The sequence below is a fragment of the Hippocampus bargibanti genome, linkage group LG20 (genome assembly GCF_051943395.1).
Source record: "Hippocampus bargibanti isolate YZ-2025 linkage group LG20, ASM5194339v1, whole genome shotgun sequence".
Classification (NCBI taxonomy): Eukaryota; Metazoa; Chordata; class Actinopteri; order Syngnathiformes; family Syngnathidae; genus Hippocampus; species Hippocampus bargibanti.
In genome coordinates this window covers 11,700,388-11,718,277 of record NC_142753.1, presented here as the reverse complement: position 1 = coordinate 11,718,277, position 17,890 = coordinate 11,700,388, and the positions used below count along the sequence as shown (strand labels likewise).

Below are 17,890 nucleotides of genomic sequence, written 5' to 3'. Positions count from 1 at the left end.
GGTAGGGCAGACATTTTCCAAGACATTGTCCTCTTGAAAGACAGCAAGGAACGGCTCCAGCACACCTCCACCTTGCTGAAGACAAACACTAAAGGAAATGAGAAGATGGCAATACAGTACACGTTCCACATGGTATGTTTTAATGTCAAGCCAACAGCGTGAGGAGGAATGCATTTCAACTCAAATTGAATGCAAATGAGTATCAGGCCTATACACATCAAAAACACTATGTTCATCTACATGTTGCGTTAGATACAAATATCTTTGCCAAACACCAAGCCCTTCCAAATACAAACTGCACCGTGTGCTGACAATGCACATGCGACAGGGCATGCATGGGATGACGAATAAAATTAAAGATAAATAATTAAAAACAATGCGGGAGACTGCTGTCGTACCTCCAAGTGTCACTTTTGTACCAGTGTTGATACATTTCCGGTTTAAAGTTAGCAACTGAACTGTCACCTACATGAAGCTCATTGAATAAATTATCATGCATTTATCACTGTTGCATGTGTAAATCCAGTGTTCAGCTACTTTGTGGTTTCCACCCTGCAAAAAAAATAAAAATAAATAATGGTGGAGCAGCATTACTAATACTTCATATAAATGGAACAATGGAAAATACAACACAGAAAAGAAAAACGTTCACTTCACATTAATGACCAATTCGGAAGAGAGAAAAGGGAGAAAACATAAGGATAAAAAAGGCTTGCTCGTTGTAAAAGATTCTCTCATATTTTAAATGTTAAGCTAGTGTTGGAAAATTCACATCATGGGCAGCCATTTTTTAGCTTAAGGCTAGCAAAAAAAGGTGAAAATAAAATAAGAAAAACAATCGGAAACATACAAAAGAAGCCTCATCAAATTCGTAATTTTATAATAATAATAGATTTCATTTATAAGTGCCTTTCAAAACTCTCAAGGTCACTTTACAGTAACAGGATATTTTTTTTCTGTGGCTGAGCAGTGGCAGCCACATGCGCCAGCGTTCACTCAACACGGAAGTAACTCAAATAGATAGTAAGCTAGCCAGCTAGCTAATAGATAGCCAATAGACAGCGAGCTAGATAGCTACCCAGCGAGCTAGATAGCTATATGGTAGATAGCCAATAGATAGCCCGGCAGCTAGAAATATAGCTAGCTAAAGATCTTTTTAGCGAGCTTTTGTAGTGCTAGCTTGCGAGACATATATATCTCTGTATAGGGAAGTAGGGAGATGAAAACATTTCTAGAGTTCAGTCTTGGCTAGTGGTGTCGATTTTACCAGTTTAGCATCTGGCAAGCGACATATTTTTCAAACGCTACATCAAACTTGTTATTTGAAAGGACGTCGCGTTGTTACGCCTTAGTAATGCATTTTAAACAGTAGCCTCTGCACTTTTCTGTGTCATTGTTTTTTTTAGCAGGAGACTGTGGCACTTTCCTTAAAAAAATGACTAAAAATAAATAAAATGGAACGAATCGCGCAGCGGCTCCCGTCTACCGGCAAATTGGCGTTTTCGTGTTTATTATGTTTGTTAATGTTGTCGGGCTGGTTCCGAGAGGACAGTAATTTCATCTGTGTTGCATGTCATGCATATCAGCATATTTGACAATAAAGATGACTTTGACTTTTTGAATTAATACATTATTCAATATTTTATATTTGTATTTTAGGGTAAAGTATAAATGACTGTACTGTCTTTGATACACCTTAATTTAATGGCGCGTTTCCGGTTTTAGTTGCAATTTCCCACCAAGATTGGGGCCGAAGTCGAATTTTGGTGGCCAGCGTATGTTAAAATCCAATTAGGACACATTTGTTTGTTTCCATATCCGGTTGCTATTAGCAACGTTAATAAACAAAAAGGAAAGGAAAATATCATGAAAATGGCCCATGCACCCCTTCAGTTGTGGACACCTTTGCCTATCCCCGAATAAGCGTAACGTGACATTGTCATATAGCGGTACCCGTAACTATTTACAGACGAACTAATAAGCAAGAGCTATTCACTGCTACCACTGCTAGAAATGTACGTAGGGTGTTTTTTTGCGCCGTTGCCATGCAGTTACAATAGGAGGGAGATTTCCAGTTGTCCGTTTAGTGTTAGTGGAAGTGCGGCGAGCGTTAGAACTGCGAGGGGCGATACTGGCAAAAAAAAAAAAAACGTTCAATAAATTAAACAGCAGAATGAAGGATGGGAGGGGAAAAAGAGACAACAAAAAAAGAAAGCTTCGTGCCCCCACCCCAAGCCCATATTCTCCTTTTTTTCCCTCTCAATCGCGGGAGCGTCCCACAATAGCCAGGATGTAGAGGAAAATATTGATGATGTCTGTGTAGAGATTGAGGGCTGCGAAGATGTACTCCTCGGGACTCAGAGATAGCTTCTTGTTCCCCAAGAGAAGCTGGGTGTCCACAGCCAAGAACTGAGACATCAAAAGATACATACGTTGAGAACATTCCAAAATGTCCATCCGTCCCACCTATGATGTAACCCCGCCACGAAACTCACGCAAGTGAACAAAAGGGCACCCAGCGAAGCGTAGACGAGATGCAGGATCCTGTGGCGGATGAACATGCAGAGGATGCTGAAGAGGAAGAGGACGATGACGCACACGAACAGCACGCCTCGACAGGAAGTGAAGTCATATTTGCTCTGAAGAAAGAGACACAATGCAGATTTCAAAATGGAGCCCGTTCTCATTATGGGGTCTTTCCATGGCCGAACAATGAGGCGCTCTATAGTGGCGCAAGGTCCTGGTCTACGTGCGGACTATTCTATCTATTATATTATGATTATTTTTTTTTTTTCTTACTATTATTCAATTATGTTATCTATTTTTCACAGCCCCACTTTGTTCAGCGGAAAGGTTGGTGTTGTTGAACAGTCTGCAGCTGGATGGATCCATGGTTTGAGAAGAAAGGAGCGTCAGCGCAGAGCGCCAATGCATATGTGGAACTGTCGCGGCTTGGAATTGATTCGGATTGGATGCACAGTGACACCTCGGCTTACAAACTTAATTTGTTCACAGAAAATGTGTGTAAGGTGAAAAGTGTGTATTCCAAACATTCATTTCCTATAAGAAACCATTAAAATGACAATAATCCGTTCCCAGGTCCTCCATAAAACATAATTTTCAACTAAATAAGCCTTGAAACTACACACAATATATCTTATTTTATGTCTAATAAATGTCCTAGGGTATTGTAATTAAAGAAATAAACTGTACTGTATCATAAAGTTGTTTTATTTAACAATAACATTAATAATACATTTTATAAAATACAATTATAAATAGAATACCCACTTTGACGTGGATTTACAGAAGATGTGAGACAATCTTTTCTTGTCAATGGATGCTACAGCTTTGTGTTTGCTTTCAATATTTAGCTTGTAGCGGACGTGCATATTCCACTATGACGTCCTTGATCCACTGGTGAAAAGGACGTTTTGATCCTCTCCTCTTTCAGCTTAGAACTGCTTCATGCTACAAGAGTAGTCATATTTGTTGTTTTTTACTTCAAGATGGCGCCGCGAGAATGGCTGCCTTTACAGCAGCTCCTTTTGTTTGGATTTTGCTGCTGTGAAATGTAAATTTCTCCACTGTGAGACTAATAAAGGCTCATCTAATCTAATACTATCTGTGTCTTACACACACATATGCACAAACGTGTGTTGTGGGGACCTGTAGTGAGAAGAGGACCACGGTGAAGCAAACCACAGCGGTGATCCCCACGGCGATGATGACGGTGTCAGTGTCGTAGAAGCTAGCGATCATGCCCACCATATACGATAGGCTCAGGGTTAGAATGGACTACAAGAAGAAGAAAAAAATGTCGCTTTAGTACTCGTCAACATTTGGTAATATCCTCTGCCCACTTAAAAAAAAAAAAAAAATTCCACTGTACCAGTGCCACCAAATTCCAGGGGTGCTTGCGGCGGAAGTCCCCGCAGCAGCTAAGCACGATGAGGGACACCAGGAAGACAGCGTAGGAGACGTAGCATGTCCATGGATTGCGACGCACAAAGACCTTGGCATCGTCCACGAAGGTGAACACGGCCACGAAGGAAAAAGTGACCAGTAACTGCACCGTGAGAACCATGAAGACCTGAAGATGGAGGAACAGGAAGTAGATGAGTCAAAGGAAATACGCTTAGGTGACCAAGTGATGAAAATCTATTGGATATGCGATGTGACCACTTTCAAAATACAGTGATACCTTGGCTTATGAACTTAATTGGTTCACAGACAGAGTGTATAAGGTGAAAAGTGTGTATCCCAAAAAATAATTTCCCATAAGAAACCATGAAAATGAGAATAATGCGTTCCCAGGTCCCCATAAAACATATTTTTTAACTAAATAAGCCTTAAAACTACACAAAATATACCTTATTTTATGTATAATAAATGTGCTATGGTATTATAATTAAAGAAATAAACTGTATTGTATAATAAAGTCGGTTTATTTACCTTTGTGATGGTCATTGATGGCTTGATGGAATGGCTAGCTTTTTGCATAAAGTGTCTCAAGGAGCTCTGGGTTGTCCATCTTGGAACTTGTGATATTGCAACAGCAACAGATGCAAGCAGACACACTAGAAACTTCATTAATAGCTGGTTCCCTTGCTTGTCTTTTCATTTCGAATCGAACTGATGGCTAGTTCGGGTTATTTGTGGAGCCTGATTGATGGAAATTGTAATTTAATTTAATTTTCCATTAATTTCGCGAACGACACATCACTCATTGTGGCAGCTCTGTGTGTATCCCGAAAAATAGTTCGTACGCCAAGGTCAAATTTTCATCAATTTAACGTTCGTAAACCGAAACGTTCGTCAACTGAGGCATCACTATATTTGATTACGGGGGACATAAGTTTGCTGACGCGGCAAATTACTTTTCTGATGAAGGCCTGTCGGATGCTCTTGTCCTCGAAGCCCGAGTTGGTGAACTCATCGTTGTCGTAGTAAGTCGGAGGCACATCGCCATGGTAACCGGGGCTGCCACCAGGTGCTACGGAAAACAAAATAATAATAATAAGAATCATACATTTCAAAACTCTCCAGCGTTCACTCAATCCAGAAGTAACTCAAATAGATAGAAAACTAGCTAGCTATCTACCAGATAGCTAATAGATAGCCAGCCAGCTAGCTAGCGAGCTAATAGATAGCCAGCCAGCTCATAGATAAACTCATCAATAGGCTATCTAAAAGCCCAAATATTCTTTGCTTGGCTTGTTCACTCACCAGAAGGATCCCCCGGAAAGGCCGGCTGCCCGGGTCCTTGCTGGTAGGGTCCCTCAGGGTAGGGGCCTTGGGCATAGGGCCCCTGCGGGTAGGGCATCTGGGGGTAAGGCATCTGCGGGTAGGGACCTGGGCCGAAACCCGCCTGGGGGAAGCCGGGTTGGCCGTAGCCGGCAGCCGGTGGGTACGGGCCTCCCGGGCCTTGGCCGTAGTTGGGCGGCATCACGCCAAAGCCTTCCTGTTGCGGGGGTCCGTAGATGTTGTTGTGGAGTGGGTTGGACTCCCCCATGACGGGGTAGCCACTCTTGTCCTGGGACATTTCGTAGCCAAGGCTTCAGGAACAAGCTACACAGGAATTAATCAATACATTTAAATTGATAACTGCAGTCCGGAGAGAGAACGAAACATGGTCGCAGGATACAGTAGCCCGTAATAATAATTAGATGACACGGTTGTGCGTGGAGGCAGAAGAGACGTTTTGTTGACATAACAGTGCGGAAATCTGTTTTTTTTAATGCCTTTGTTCACAACCAAAAATCGGTTCTTGACCATTTTGAAATGATCTGAAGCTTGTCACGCTAGCCAATAACACCAGTGGTGTTTATTATAATTATTATTGTTGTTACTGTTGGTTGTTATTATTATTATTATTGTTATTATTATTATTATTATTAGAGGTTGAAATACAATTAGTCCAACGAATGCCTTTAAATCATATTATATGCATAACTGAGCAAGTCTAGCGAGCATGACACCCCCAAAATAAATAAAGCAGCCAGTCTGCCATTTTAAGGACGTAAACACGGAAAACGAGGATAACTAACAACCATTTGGGAATCAATAAAACATCATTCAGTAGTGAAAGCAATCATAAAATGGTTATCAACTAACGAGAGCACATATCATTTGATTAAAGACATTTCTTCCGCATTGTGAGCATCACAGAATTTAGTTTGTTAAGAACAAAGAAGCTTTTAATATGTATATTTCCACGAAGGAAATGTAATGCATATTGCATAGAAAATAGCAAAAGCGTTGGAATATGATAAGACTGGTGAATTATTTACAGCCACAATCAATCATTTGAGCAAAAACACCACCACAATCTTCACCATTTTACGTTGCCATGTTTTTTTTTGCAAAACAACATTAATGAGAATTTCATATTAAAACATATTAGAAGAACCCCATTTGACAGGTGGTGGTAAAGAGCATATTAGTCTCTAGGTGGCGTTCTGCACCACATAAACATCCAAACATAAAAGCACACCAGGAGCGGGCGCTCTTCCAACATTAGGGCCTCGCCGGTGCAGATGAATGCGAGAAGCATCCAAATAACAATATGGAGTGAATTTTTTTACAGAAACATAAATGCGTGTAAATATGTCATCCGCTAAGTGGTCATGGATGGCGATGAAGGTTTAGCCGAGCTTGTTGACGGAACATCGTTAGCTCATAATGATCATTGACGTTTTCTGTTATTTTACCTGAGTCGATGGACGTTGTTTCGCATTCAAATGTAACATTTCAGCGTATTTAAAAGCCGTCCTACTTTACCTTGACGTCGTTTTTTTTAGTTTCGGTGACGCTAAAGCTAAACAAGCCTAGAAGATACTTGCGTAGCTAGCCGACAGCCTCCCGCAAATAAGAGCGCAATAACGGTTCAAAAATGACAACAACCCGCTGCCAAATGGTGCGACTGACCTTTTAGTTCTCCCTGTTTGTCCTTCTGGAACGTTTGTTGGAGACTGTGCGGTATTATTATATATTTTTGTTGTTGTTATATCTCGTCGTAGCTGATTGATGCGGCGGCAGCGCTTCAAAGCTCAAGTGGGTCAGACGATTACGTCACTCGGCTGACGTCGGACGTAACGTACGTCGTTGTGACGTTAGTCACGTGTTTTTGCATAGCTCGACAAAACGAGCTGTATATATCAGATGACCCTTATTTACATTTATATGAAAAATGTCTTAAGCTCGATCGATAGAGATAGAGCTAGAGAGCTAGAGAGCTAGATAGATAGATAGATAGATAGATAGATAGATAGATAGATAGATAGATAGATAGATAGATAGATAGATAGATAGATAGATAGATAGATAGATAGATAGATAGATAGATAGATAGATAGATAGATAGATAGATAGATAGATAGATAGATAGATAGATAGATAGATAGATATAAGCAAGAGATATACATACACATTTTCAAGACGTGTTGTATTGTATGTTTCCCTAAAATGTAAGGGAAGATCTCACCTTCATAAAACATTTATTAAGAGTAGTCCAGGCGTTTGATCTCTCTTGAAAGTTTTACTTGACAAAAAAAAACGTATTTTCCTCTCACAAAGGCCCTCTGATGATTGTCCATTCTCATGAAAGAGCAATAAGGAGCTATACGTCTGTGTAAGCTCTCAGTCATACAGGAGTGGTCCATCGAGGAAAAGGTTTCTTCAGCCGTCATCTGTACAAATTTGAAGGTGTCGGACATTTCGCTTCTAATCCAAGAAGCTTCGTCAGAAAACTAAAGTCTTACTGGTAGTTTCGGCCCTATATATATATCCCTACTGTCCAGACGTGGCGGTGCCAGACTCTGTTATGACAGGTCCCTGCTCTCAGGTTGAGTGGGAGCAGAGGACTAATCCCTGCGGCGCCACTGATTACTTCTATTGTCCTGACTGACGACTGGCCTGATTGCCCAATTTCCCTTGGAATCACCTCATCAGCATAACTAAACCTATGTTGCCTAGGCAGTCTATAAGCGAAACGCCCGACACCCTCTTTTCTTTTCATAAAAGCCTATTGATCAGAAATCGTCAGCACTTTGAAGCGACACCAGTATGTTTGCTTAACAAAGCTAAAAAAAGCAGAATCTCTTCATGTAAGAGCTCTTGAATGTCGCCATTGTTTGTTTTTTTAATCTCCATTTTGTAGCTTGTGAGGCCACCAGGCGCTACTGGTTGTACGCTCGCGCCTGAAGCAGGTTGTCCAACTCCGTTTTACTGATCGTTCCATAGGCCTGGCAATAGCTGCCCAGTTTGGCGCGAGGGTCGCCCGCCGCCGACACATTGCAGTTGTTCTGGAAGACCTTTTTGCTAAAGCGTGGTCCAGGTCGTCCATCACGTGGCCCAGAGCTGGAGCGCTGGTTCTAGCATGAGACCAACAGAGGAACGTAGTCCACCTAGTGCTGAAATAACCATAAATGTTGTCACTCACTCACCGGGTTTGTGGAGGTGATGCTTAATCCCGGAGGAGAGTCGGTCTTGCGTACTAGCGGGTTGGTCTGTGTGTGAGCAAGCGTCAGTGAGAAGGTGTGGTTGAGATGCGCTGGGGCTGAGCGACCGCGCTGGATAATCTGGTCCATTGACTTTAGGGGGGAAGAAAAACGCTTTATGGCATAGGTGTCAAAGTCAAGGCCCCGGGGGCCAAATTGGGCCCATCATCATTTTATTCGGCCCGCGAAAGCAAATCAAATTCCATGAAGCTTGCTAAAGTCCAATCCAGATTTTTTAAATGTAAACTCATTTATAACATAACCACAATATTTTGTTAGCATTTTTTTAGTTCAAATTTGAAAACTAGTTATAAATTAACTCATTCACTGACTGCCATTCCCCAATTTATTCAAGAATTGAAAATATGATGCATAGCGCCAATCACGAATTTGCTCGAGTTTTCACTGGAGTGCCGCAAACGTATTGGTCAGACCTCTGGCAATGTTTCTCCCTTCCACAAGGGGGCAGCATTTCCCTTATGTCCATGTTAGCGCTTTGTTCCAACTTCAGCTGTTGTTAAAGCACTATATAAACCAATGTTTGTATTTGCATTGTATTTTGGACAGACGCCCTCATTTCAAGCTCATATAACTCCAGATCTATATAATTTAGGAATTAACTCTTTTCTGATGAAAAAAGAGAGTCTCAGGTTTCATACGCTGCATTGAATATTTATGTAGTCCTAAAACTTAACATTCTGTGAATCCTGGAATTCGAGTGACAATGACAAAAACCCTGGCACTGCAGTTTTTTGCACATGTCTGGCAGTGATTGAGTTAATTTGTTGGCCGCTCTATATGTAGTACGTGGAGGGGATGAAACATTGTAATGGCTTCCCCAAATTTATAACGGCCCAAAACTACAATGTGGACCGTGGCAAAAAATGAGTTTGACACCCTAGCTTTATGGTGATGTGGTTTAAAAAATGCAAATGAGGAATCATTGAAAACATACAGAGTTGGCTGTGACGCCCTCTGTTGGTGACGGAGTGGCACTGCCACTCCTCTGTCTTGCTGCTCTCGTGCCGGCCGTGGTCGGGTGAACAAAGCCATCTGGATGAAGACAGTCAAAGCTGCGGTTCAAATGACTAGTTTGGTGACGCTGGCGGTTAACGTCGGACTTACTTGGCGCGTGTGTGATGGGGTTATAAGTGCATCTGCCCGCCGGGGGATTCTCTGAAGGGGCCATCTTGTCCGCAGGAGGAGGCGGCGATGCGTTTTCTGGCATGGAGGGACTTTGGTTGTTGGTCGTGGCGTCTTGGTTGTCGTCCACTTTGTCTCTTTCGCCAACTTTATCCGTGCCGGTCACGGCGTCTTTAGGGTGGATGAGTCGGAGTAAGCCCCGGTGGCTTTTTCTGTCTCGAATCATCTGTGAGGCAATGTCGTGTTCAGTTTCGGAAAACTACAGAATACCTTGATTTAGATTTTTAGAGTTGCGAGCCATTAATCGAGTGTAGACTGCAAGGTTAAAATATCCCATCAATCCACAATAATTTTTAATTTGCGAGACTAATAAAGGCAAATCCAATCCAATAAACCCGCACAAGGCACTTGATGCAAAAAGCTATCAACCCAGCCAAACAGAACACAATTGATGAGGAACTAGGTAAAATTATTGCAGAGAAAGCACGGCAACTTCACTCGGATATCGCCCAGAGGCAACCTGGAAGTTCGTCATCCATTGATGATTTCAAGGCTAGCCACGGATGGTTCGAGAACTTTAAGCGTCGTACAGGGATTCATAGTGTCATTCGTCATGGTGAGACAGCCAGTTCTGACAATAAAGCTTCCAAAGCTTACAAGGAATCATTCCTCAAGATGGTGAAAGAAGAAGGCTACGTTCCTCATCAAGTGTTTCATGCTGATGAAAGCGGCCACTCCATTCCATCAAGCCATCAATGACCATCACAAAGGTCAATAAAACGACTTTATTATACAGTACAGTTTATTTCTTTAATTACAATACCATAGCACATTTATTATACATAAAATAAGGTATATTTTGTGTAGTTTTAAGGCTTAGAAAAATTGAAAATTATGTTTTATGGGGACCTGGGAACAGATTATTCTCATTTTAATGGTTTCCTATGGGAAATTAATGTTTGGGATACAGTTTTCGCCTCACACACTCTGTCTGTGAACCAATTAAGTCCGTAAGCCAAGATATCACTGTATATTGGCCATGGAACAAATTGAATTCCTAAGTCACAATGGTTGTTTGTACCTCATAGAGTTTGTTGCGGTACTGCTCCACCGATAACTGCACGTCGTCATCCAGAGGCAGAACGACGTCATAGTGTAGAGATGGCTCTTTGTCCAGATTGTGGAACCTATAATGGCAACAATACAAATTCACACATGAAAATATGACATCATATCCAAAGTACCAGGATACACATATGACATTATAATATTGCACACGAAAAAAAAAATGAATCCCTAAATGCCACATCAGTACCTGGCAACATAAGAATGCTGAAGGGCTTTTTCCGCAGTCAACCTCTTGTCAGGGTTGAAGACCAGCAAACCCTTCAGGAGGTCCAGGGCGTCTGGAGGCGCCAACGACTGCAGGAGGTCCTCCAAAAGAACCTGCGGCCTTGGTCAAGAAGGTCCGGCGTGAAAGACAATTATTGGAGATATAGTTATTGACAATTCAAGCAGGACAAGACATTATATTTCCTCACCTTTGTAAAATTCTCTGAATGACTGAAGATCCAATTTCAGATTTGACAGCAAGGATATCTGGGAATTATTAAAAAAAAAAAAAAAAAAACATGATCGAGACTGTAAGACATAATCGGAGTGGGCTATTCATTCGTCACCTTCTGGACACGGATGCGGGATGGCGCTCATGATCTTCTCGATCTGATTGATGGTGGACGTACCGGGGAACAAGGCCCTTCCGAGCAACATCTCTCCAAGGATGCAGCCCAGGCTCCACATATCCACCCCCTTTGTGTACCTTTCAAGCAGCAGTTCTTGTTTGTGACCCTTGCGCATCCTGGAAATGCCTTGAAACAATTCAACAATGTACCTGGTAGAGCCCAACAAGATCTCAGGAGCTCGGTACCACCTGGTCGCCACATATTCCGTCAGCGCCGGGTTGCCGCTTTCCTCTTGATCTTGACTGAGCGATCGGGCCAAGCCAAAGTCGCATAGCTTGACCACACAGTCCGAATCCACCAACACGTTGGAAGGCTAAAAAATACAACAATAGTAATCATAGTAATAATAATAATAATAATAATAATAATAATAATAATCATCATCATCATAAGAAAAAGAACAATAATAATTGCTATTATTATTAAGATCATTTTCATTTTTGTTATATAATAAATTTTTATTATCAGAATACCTTTATTCATCCCACAATGGGGAAATTTGCAGTCCACAACAGCAATTACTATTATTAAAATTATTATCACCATTATTATTATTAACATTATTATCATCATTATCATCATCATTATTATCATGGTCATGATTATTAATAATAATAATAATAATAATAATAAGAAGAAGAAGAAGAAGAAGAAGAAGAAGAAGAAGAAGAAGAAGAAGAAGAAGAAGAACTACTACTACTACTACTACTAATAATAATAATAATCACTACTGGTATTATTGGTTAGCGTGACAATCTTCAGATCCTATCAAAATGGCGCCCATCCTGAGACACGGTGGTGTCAAAATAAAAGATGTGGATTTGTAAGCAGCACCATTAACGATACCTTTTGATCGCGGTGGATGACGTTACCCGAATGCAGATATTTGACCGCCTTGAGCAGCTGGTACATGACATAACGCTTGTGAATGTCCTTCAAAAGCGTTCCTTTCTTGATCACTGCATGCAGGTCGCTGTCTAGATGGGAAGAAAAAAAAAACATACATCTAACAGGTTTAATCAGCTTTTTTGGAAGTGACGTTACATTTGTCATTATTGAAATACACGCTAGCAAGATGAACATTATGCAGAAGCTTTCCAAAACTCACCCATGTACTCAAAGATGAGATAGATGTCTTTGTCGTTTTGTGCCTGGATAACATTTAGGAGTCGGACTACATTGGGATGATCGCCGAACTCCTGCACACAACACACACACACACACACACACACACACACACGAGTCGTTAATGTCCTTGAATTTCACTATCTAAATTTACATTTGATTACTAATTCAACAAAATCTTTTCAAAGTTAGTTTTTGGCCTCTTGAGACTTTTTTTGTGGTTCGACTCACGAAAGATATCCCAAACACGAAGTTTTCAGACCAAACAAAGTACCCAAAATGCATTGTGTGTCGCTACCATACCATTTTTTTAGGTTAAATGCTGGTTGAATTTTAACAGGCAGATGGCGAGTCAATGCTTTGTACACAACATGAGGACAAAGGAATTACATAACAGAAATAAAGCATTGCATATTCTATAGGTTGCAGGGTAGCATATGTTTTTTTTTTCTTACCTGGAGGAACATGACTTCTCGAAAGGTCCGCTGTTCAACAAAAACAACAAATTCATCATCAGGATGTCATCCCAAAGCATAAGTCATAAATAAGCATCTCAAAGGACGCAAATTGTTGGACAAACATTGATGAGTTTCCATTTCTCAAATTGCAAAATCACCCACCTGGGCGTCCGTTTTGTTCCTGAAGGCATCGAAAATCTTCTTCACCGCCACAATCTCGCCCGTTTGCCTGTCCACCGCCTTCCAAACGATGCCATACGCCTGCCACATAGACGGACGGAAAACATTACATATCCTCTTTTTGATATTTCATTTTGGAAATTTTGAATTTCACTGTTTTGATCTGTATTACTTAAAACGATAAAACATTATGCCTTGCAGAGATTATATTATAATCCCTAATTACAAATAATCCATTATTTTAATGTACTGGACTGTATTTCCCTCAGGTGTAACACATGAACCGGCTTTGTAACATGACACACATAACCCGTTTTTTGCACTCTGCAACCTGTTGGATGTCAATACGTATGTGGCAAATGTGCGATGACGGGGGAGGTTTTTTTAATTAGTTTTAACTACAGTATGTGGTAATTATACAAGTAGCGGTCAAGAGTCAGAAAATTGTACAAAGCTAATATTTTCGGTTTAAGAAGAAAAAAGTCAGTTAAATGCAAACATTCTGACTTCAAGGTGCGTGATGCGTTCAGGTGCTCCACGTATAAAAAAAAAAAGTCAAACACCACTCACCCCTTTACCAAGTCTTTTTCTTATCTCGTATTTCGTGGATATATGTTCTTCCACTTCAGGCATGTTGCCAGGTTTCGTACTTTTGCTCATTTTGAACACTGCCACACTTTCCCTTTACACGACGGCGCCTCAAAAAGTCGCACGACAGACGCAAGACAGCGGTCGTGGCGAACCGGAAGTGCCGATGAATCCTCCAGCCAACAAAGTCCTTATTTGACTCCTTTCCACGCCATGACCACGTGATTTGATGGGCCCGTGGGGTCACTTAGTCCCTTTAGTGGTTGTTTAGTAGCTTGAAGTGGTTCCTAAGTCCCGTTAAGCGAAATCGGCTAGGGAGGAAGAGCCAAGCAGGTGGAGCCATTTTACATCCGACGATCAACAGCCATTTTAAAGTTGAGCCGCCCTCCTTGCTGTCAGTTTGGAGCCCAGCGACCACAACATGGTTGCCCCTTCGGCCGTGTAGCTCGTCGCGTCGGGATGCAGGAGGTTAGAAGCCTGGTAAACTAGTTTTGTCTCAAGTTGTCGTCGTGGAAACCGGGGGGGGCGGGAGCGAGTATTCGCCTGAAGGGGCCTGCGGCCGGCCAACGGGCTGCGACAATAGGCGTGACGTCAGGCGTTCGCTGTTGTCATGGTGACACGCATGGCGTAAGAGAGGGGCTCGTGCTGTCTGATCCCCTTCATTCATCAGAGTTGCTTCACTGGAGTGAAATTTTAAAGAGCGAGTCAAAATGTTGTTTTTGTATTAAAGAAATCGAAGGAAAGCCAATTAAAAAGACATGTCAATAAGGGATTAGAAAAAGAGAAATACAGTGTAACGTCCTAACTGGTTTGTCGGCCCGTTTGTAATGACGGACAGTCAGAAAGTACTACAGTTTTTGCTTTGTAAATGTCATTTACTTCCTATTACAATATTTCGTTTTTTTGTATTAGTTTGCATTTTCTTATGCATACAATAACTCTGAGTAAATAATTTCATATTTTTGCTGTCCAACAGGCATCACATTACAATACATATTTTGCGTATGACAAACACCAAAGTAATCTGTACCTATAGAGAAAAACTGCTCTGTAATTTTCTTTCAATGGTTAAATATGTCACTCAAAATATAAATGAATTTGCAAAACGATTCATTTTGAATGTAAAAAATGTACTTGTATGAAATACAATATAATACAATATTGATTTCAATGGCAAAGAGCTGAAGCTGTCAAATCGCTGAATTAAACAGTTAACAAAGTAAAACTATAAATACAACACAGAACATTGCGCAATCCCGACCACTTTTCTCTCATCAGCCTTTTTTTTTGTTTAAAGCAGTTTGCCATGAAAGAAAATGAAAGTGTCCTTTCTTTCACCTGTGGATCAGCGACGTCAAGCTCAAAATGTGAATAGTCAAGTTTCAAAGTTAATAGATGATTGTGTGTAAAATGAAAGAATGCATTATATTTTGTAACTCGTTAAAAATGGTGACATCACACCCAAATTACAAAATGAGAGCACACACACCATATTCTGATTATGAGGTATGTTTCAATTTTTATTCTTAAAAAGAAGTGTGTCTGATGTGGAACTTCAATCTCCAAATATTTGTATATACAACGATACATCTTAATAAATATTTACTGCAGTCCCTAAATTGGGTCCAAGAGGAAAAGGGTAGCTAGAGTACTTAAAATAAAACACTGTGAGTAATTGAACATACTACAACTGTACATTAATAAACATTAATCTAATTCCTCACAGGTTTTAATAGGATACACAACCCAATAACATTGCAGGAGGAAAGAAACAGACAAAGTTTTCTACCAAACGTGGATAAGGATCCATGGAAAGGTCACGTGACCCCAAAAAGATCAATATAATTGGCTCAGGAGGAGTGCAGAAAACGGTTGAAGGCATTATAAGCCGATTCCAGATCGAAGAGCATCTGGCGCACTTGGCTGTCGTCGAGCTCATCCGAGGCCGACATGCTGCTCAGCGTACTCAACCTGATGACACAAAATTGGATAAAAAGTTAGCGGGGGTGCCTGCAAAATGGACGCCGACTCGCCAATGAAGACGACTAACCACAGGCTGATTTTGTCCTTGGCCTCCGAATCAGGTGGCATGTTGCTCATTCGGTTCATGGTCTCCATCAGTTCACGCAGGTCCGGTTGGATCTAATCCAAAGAAAAATCCACTTAAAATTGTCCAGTGTAATTCTGTTGCTAATCAAATCCTACCTCATCCATGGCTCTGATTTCCAGTCTCAACTTATCCATGATGGTGATGAACAGCTAAAAAAAAAAAAAAAAGAGTAAGAAGCACAGAGAAAAATAAAGACATTGCCTCTGTTTATTCATCATTATGAGATTAATTTCTAGTGATTTGCCAGATTTAAACCATTCACTTGAGCTGCCCAACCTGAACATATAAACACTCCTATTTCATTCTAAAATCTCCTGGCATGAGTGTCCAATCTGGACTGATTGAAGAGGAGGCAACGTACAGAAACGATGTCGGCGATGCAGCGGTTCAAGTTGCCCTTGTCGTCCTTGATGGTGATTGGCCGATCCTCCTTGATCCTTTCCATGGCCAGTGGGCAGTCTAGCTACAAGAGGAGAAAATCCATTGATGTAAGTACCTCATTATGTTTTGTTTTGTTTTGATTCTCGAGCAAGGCAAGACGTCGTGGCGTGACGTCACGAACAAAGGGGGCGGGACTTTCTGAAACTCGCCATCTCCGAGGTCATTTTGAAATAGTTTTGGGACACTTTAAGTCATTTTTATTGGTGTTTTGCATTTGATTAAAAATATCGGCATGCGTGTTTTGGGTATTTTAGATGCTATAAAATGTTTTTCCGATGTCAGTTAGGAAACCAAAAAAAAAAGGTGTCGGTTGTCCTTTAAGGTGGAACACAGCTGACGTCTTTCCACACATCATTTTCACCCACTGGAATTATACCGGAACGTGATGTCATTTGATGTCGGACATCTCGAAGCAAAGTGCTATATCATTTGATTATTTTCATTTGAAGAAAACTCACTCTGTACTTGCGGCAGAAGTCGTCGATGGATCCGACGTCGGAGCCCTGCACCTGTTTGAACGCTGCCTTGTACTGTACCAGGAGTCTGGAACACGAGCCAGTGTACCTTAAAAACGACATCTCTTCATCAAGAGAAAGCCGAGAAGTCAATACTTTGTACGAATACTTTGTCCCAACTCACTCATTGGGGGTCACGCAGTCTTTGATATAAGCTTTCTCCAGAGCCTGCAAGGTCTTGACCACAGCAAACAACTCTGCCATGTTGTCATACCTTCACAAAGAAGCATCACATAGTCAGTAGGAATCCTTCAAAGATTCAAACATGATACTTACTTTTCTCTTTCTCTTGCATTCTTGTACAATTTCACCTCCTGGAATGATTAAAATAAAATTAATAGACTAACTTTAAAACCTTATAGAGAAAGTGTGATTTTGATATGACTTTTACCTCATACAGCTCGGGTTTATTGGGTGGTGCTCCTGAGAGAAGAGAAGAGAACGTCACAAGTTCAGAAATGGTTCATAAGAATAACTAAATTTCCTATTGATTACTTGCAAAGTTAGGGACTATTATTTTAATACATATATTCCTACCTCCTCCCATGCTACTTGTAACCGGTATCCCATGGAACATGATGCTTTCTGTCTCAACTTAATTCAAGAAAATAGGAAATGAAGTCACTCATTGACGCAGTAGTATGTTTTATAATCGATCTCAATAATTATTAACATGTCACGGAAGTAGAACGCAACCAAGCAAAGAAGCGTTCATTCGCTCCAAACAACAACAGTCTTTTTTAAAATCACGTTGGATTTTTAACAACAAAGGCAAAAAAACGCAAGTGATATAATAAATGTCGACAAACTAGTTAGTTTATCGTTTTGTTTTGCTACGAGAACGAGCTAGCTCGAAGTTAGCATTCAATGCTAATTCGTAGCATCGTCCATTAAAATTGGCACAACATTGCCAGATGTGGTTAAAATGTAATTTTTGAGCATGTAAACGCTCTAGTATAAAACTATGTTGCCACAAGTGCCTTTAATCGATGAATATGACACTTAAAATAAAAAATATTTGATTAAAAAGTCGACGCTTACCCTTTTCCGTGTGGCTGTAATGACGTCAACGTAAACACACCCTCGT

The 17,890-nt window shown here is 40.8% G+C and overlaps 3 protein-coding genes across 3 annotated transcripts; all 3 read right to left on the bottom strand.

Moving 5' to 3' along the window:
• Positions 1 to 119: 119 nt before the first annotated feature.
• On the bottom strand, positions 120 to 7,072 carry grinaa (glutamate receptor, ionotropic, N-methyl D-aspartate-associated protein 1a (glutamate binding)). Its single transcript, XM_089023724.1, has 7 exons — positions 6,931 to 7,072; positions 5,230 to 5,571; positions 4,881 to 4,996; positions 3,893 to 4,093; positions 3,670 to 3,798; positions 2,496 to 2,639; positions 120 to 2,409 (listed from the first exon to the last, which is right to left on the bottom strand). Exons 2-7 carry the CDS (start codon positions 5,543 to 5,545, stop codon positions 2,260 to 2,262), a joined length of 1,056 nt encoding a protein of 351 aa, XP_088879850.1. The 5' UTR covers positions 5,546 to 5,571; positions 6,931 to 7,072; the 3' UTR covers positions 120 to 2,259.
• A 394-nt stretch (positions 7,073 to 7,466) lies between these two features.
• mapk15 (mitogen-activated protein kinase 15) lies at positions 7,467 to 14,274 on the bottom strand. The gene is made up of 14 exons (XM_089023211.1): positions 13,720 to 14,274; positions 13,132 to 13,230; positions 12,967 to 12,996; positions 12,495 to 12,585; positions 12,233 to 12,363; positions 11,536 to 11,699; positions 11,324 to 11,463; positions 11,186 to 11,243; positions 10,960 to 11,097; positions 10,726 to 10,831; positions 9,627 to 9,870; positions 9,457 to 9,554; positions 8,448 to 8,594; positions 7,467 to 8,375 (listed from the first exon to the last, which is right to left on the bottom strand). Exons 1-14 carry the CDS (start codon positions 13,807 to 13,809, stop codon positions 8,181 to 8,183), a joined length of 1,731 nt encoding a protein of 576 aa, XP_088879337.1. The 5' UTR covers positions 13,810 to 14,274; the 3' UTR covers positions 7,467 to 8,180.
• Positions 14,275 to 15,230: 956 nt separating this feature from the next.
• On the bottom strand, positions 15,231 to 17,886 carry vps28 (VPS28 subunit of ESCRT-I). Its single transcript, XM_089023544.1, has 10 exons — positions 17,845 to 17,886; positions 17,341 to 17,397; positions 17,195 to 17,226; positions 17,080 to 17,117; positions 16,928 to 17,017; positions 16,747 to 16,852; positions 16,209 to 16,310; positions 15,943 to 15,996; positions 15,788 to 15,879; positions 15,231 to 15,708 (listed from the first exon to the last, which is right to left on the bottom strand). The coding sequence occupies exons 2-10, from the start codon at positions 17,378 to 17,380 to the stop codon at positions 15,588 to 15,590; spliced, it is 675 nt and encodes a 224-aa protein (XP_088879670.1). The 5' UTR covers positions 17,381 to 17,397; positions 17,845 to 17,886; the 3' UTR covers positions 15,231 to 15,587.
• Between the last annotated feature and the right edge of the window lie 4 nt (positions 17,887 to 17,890).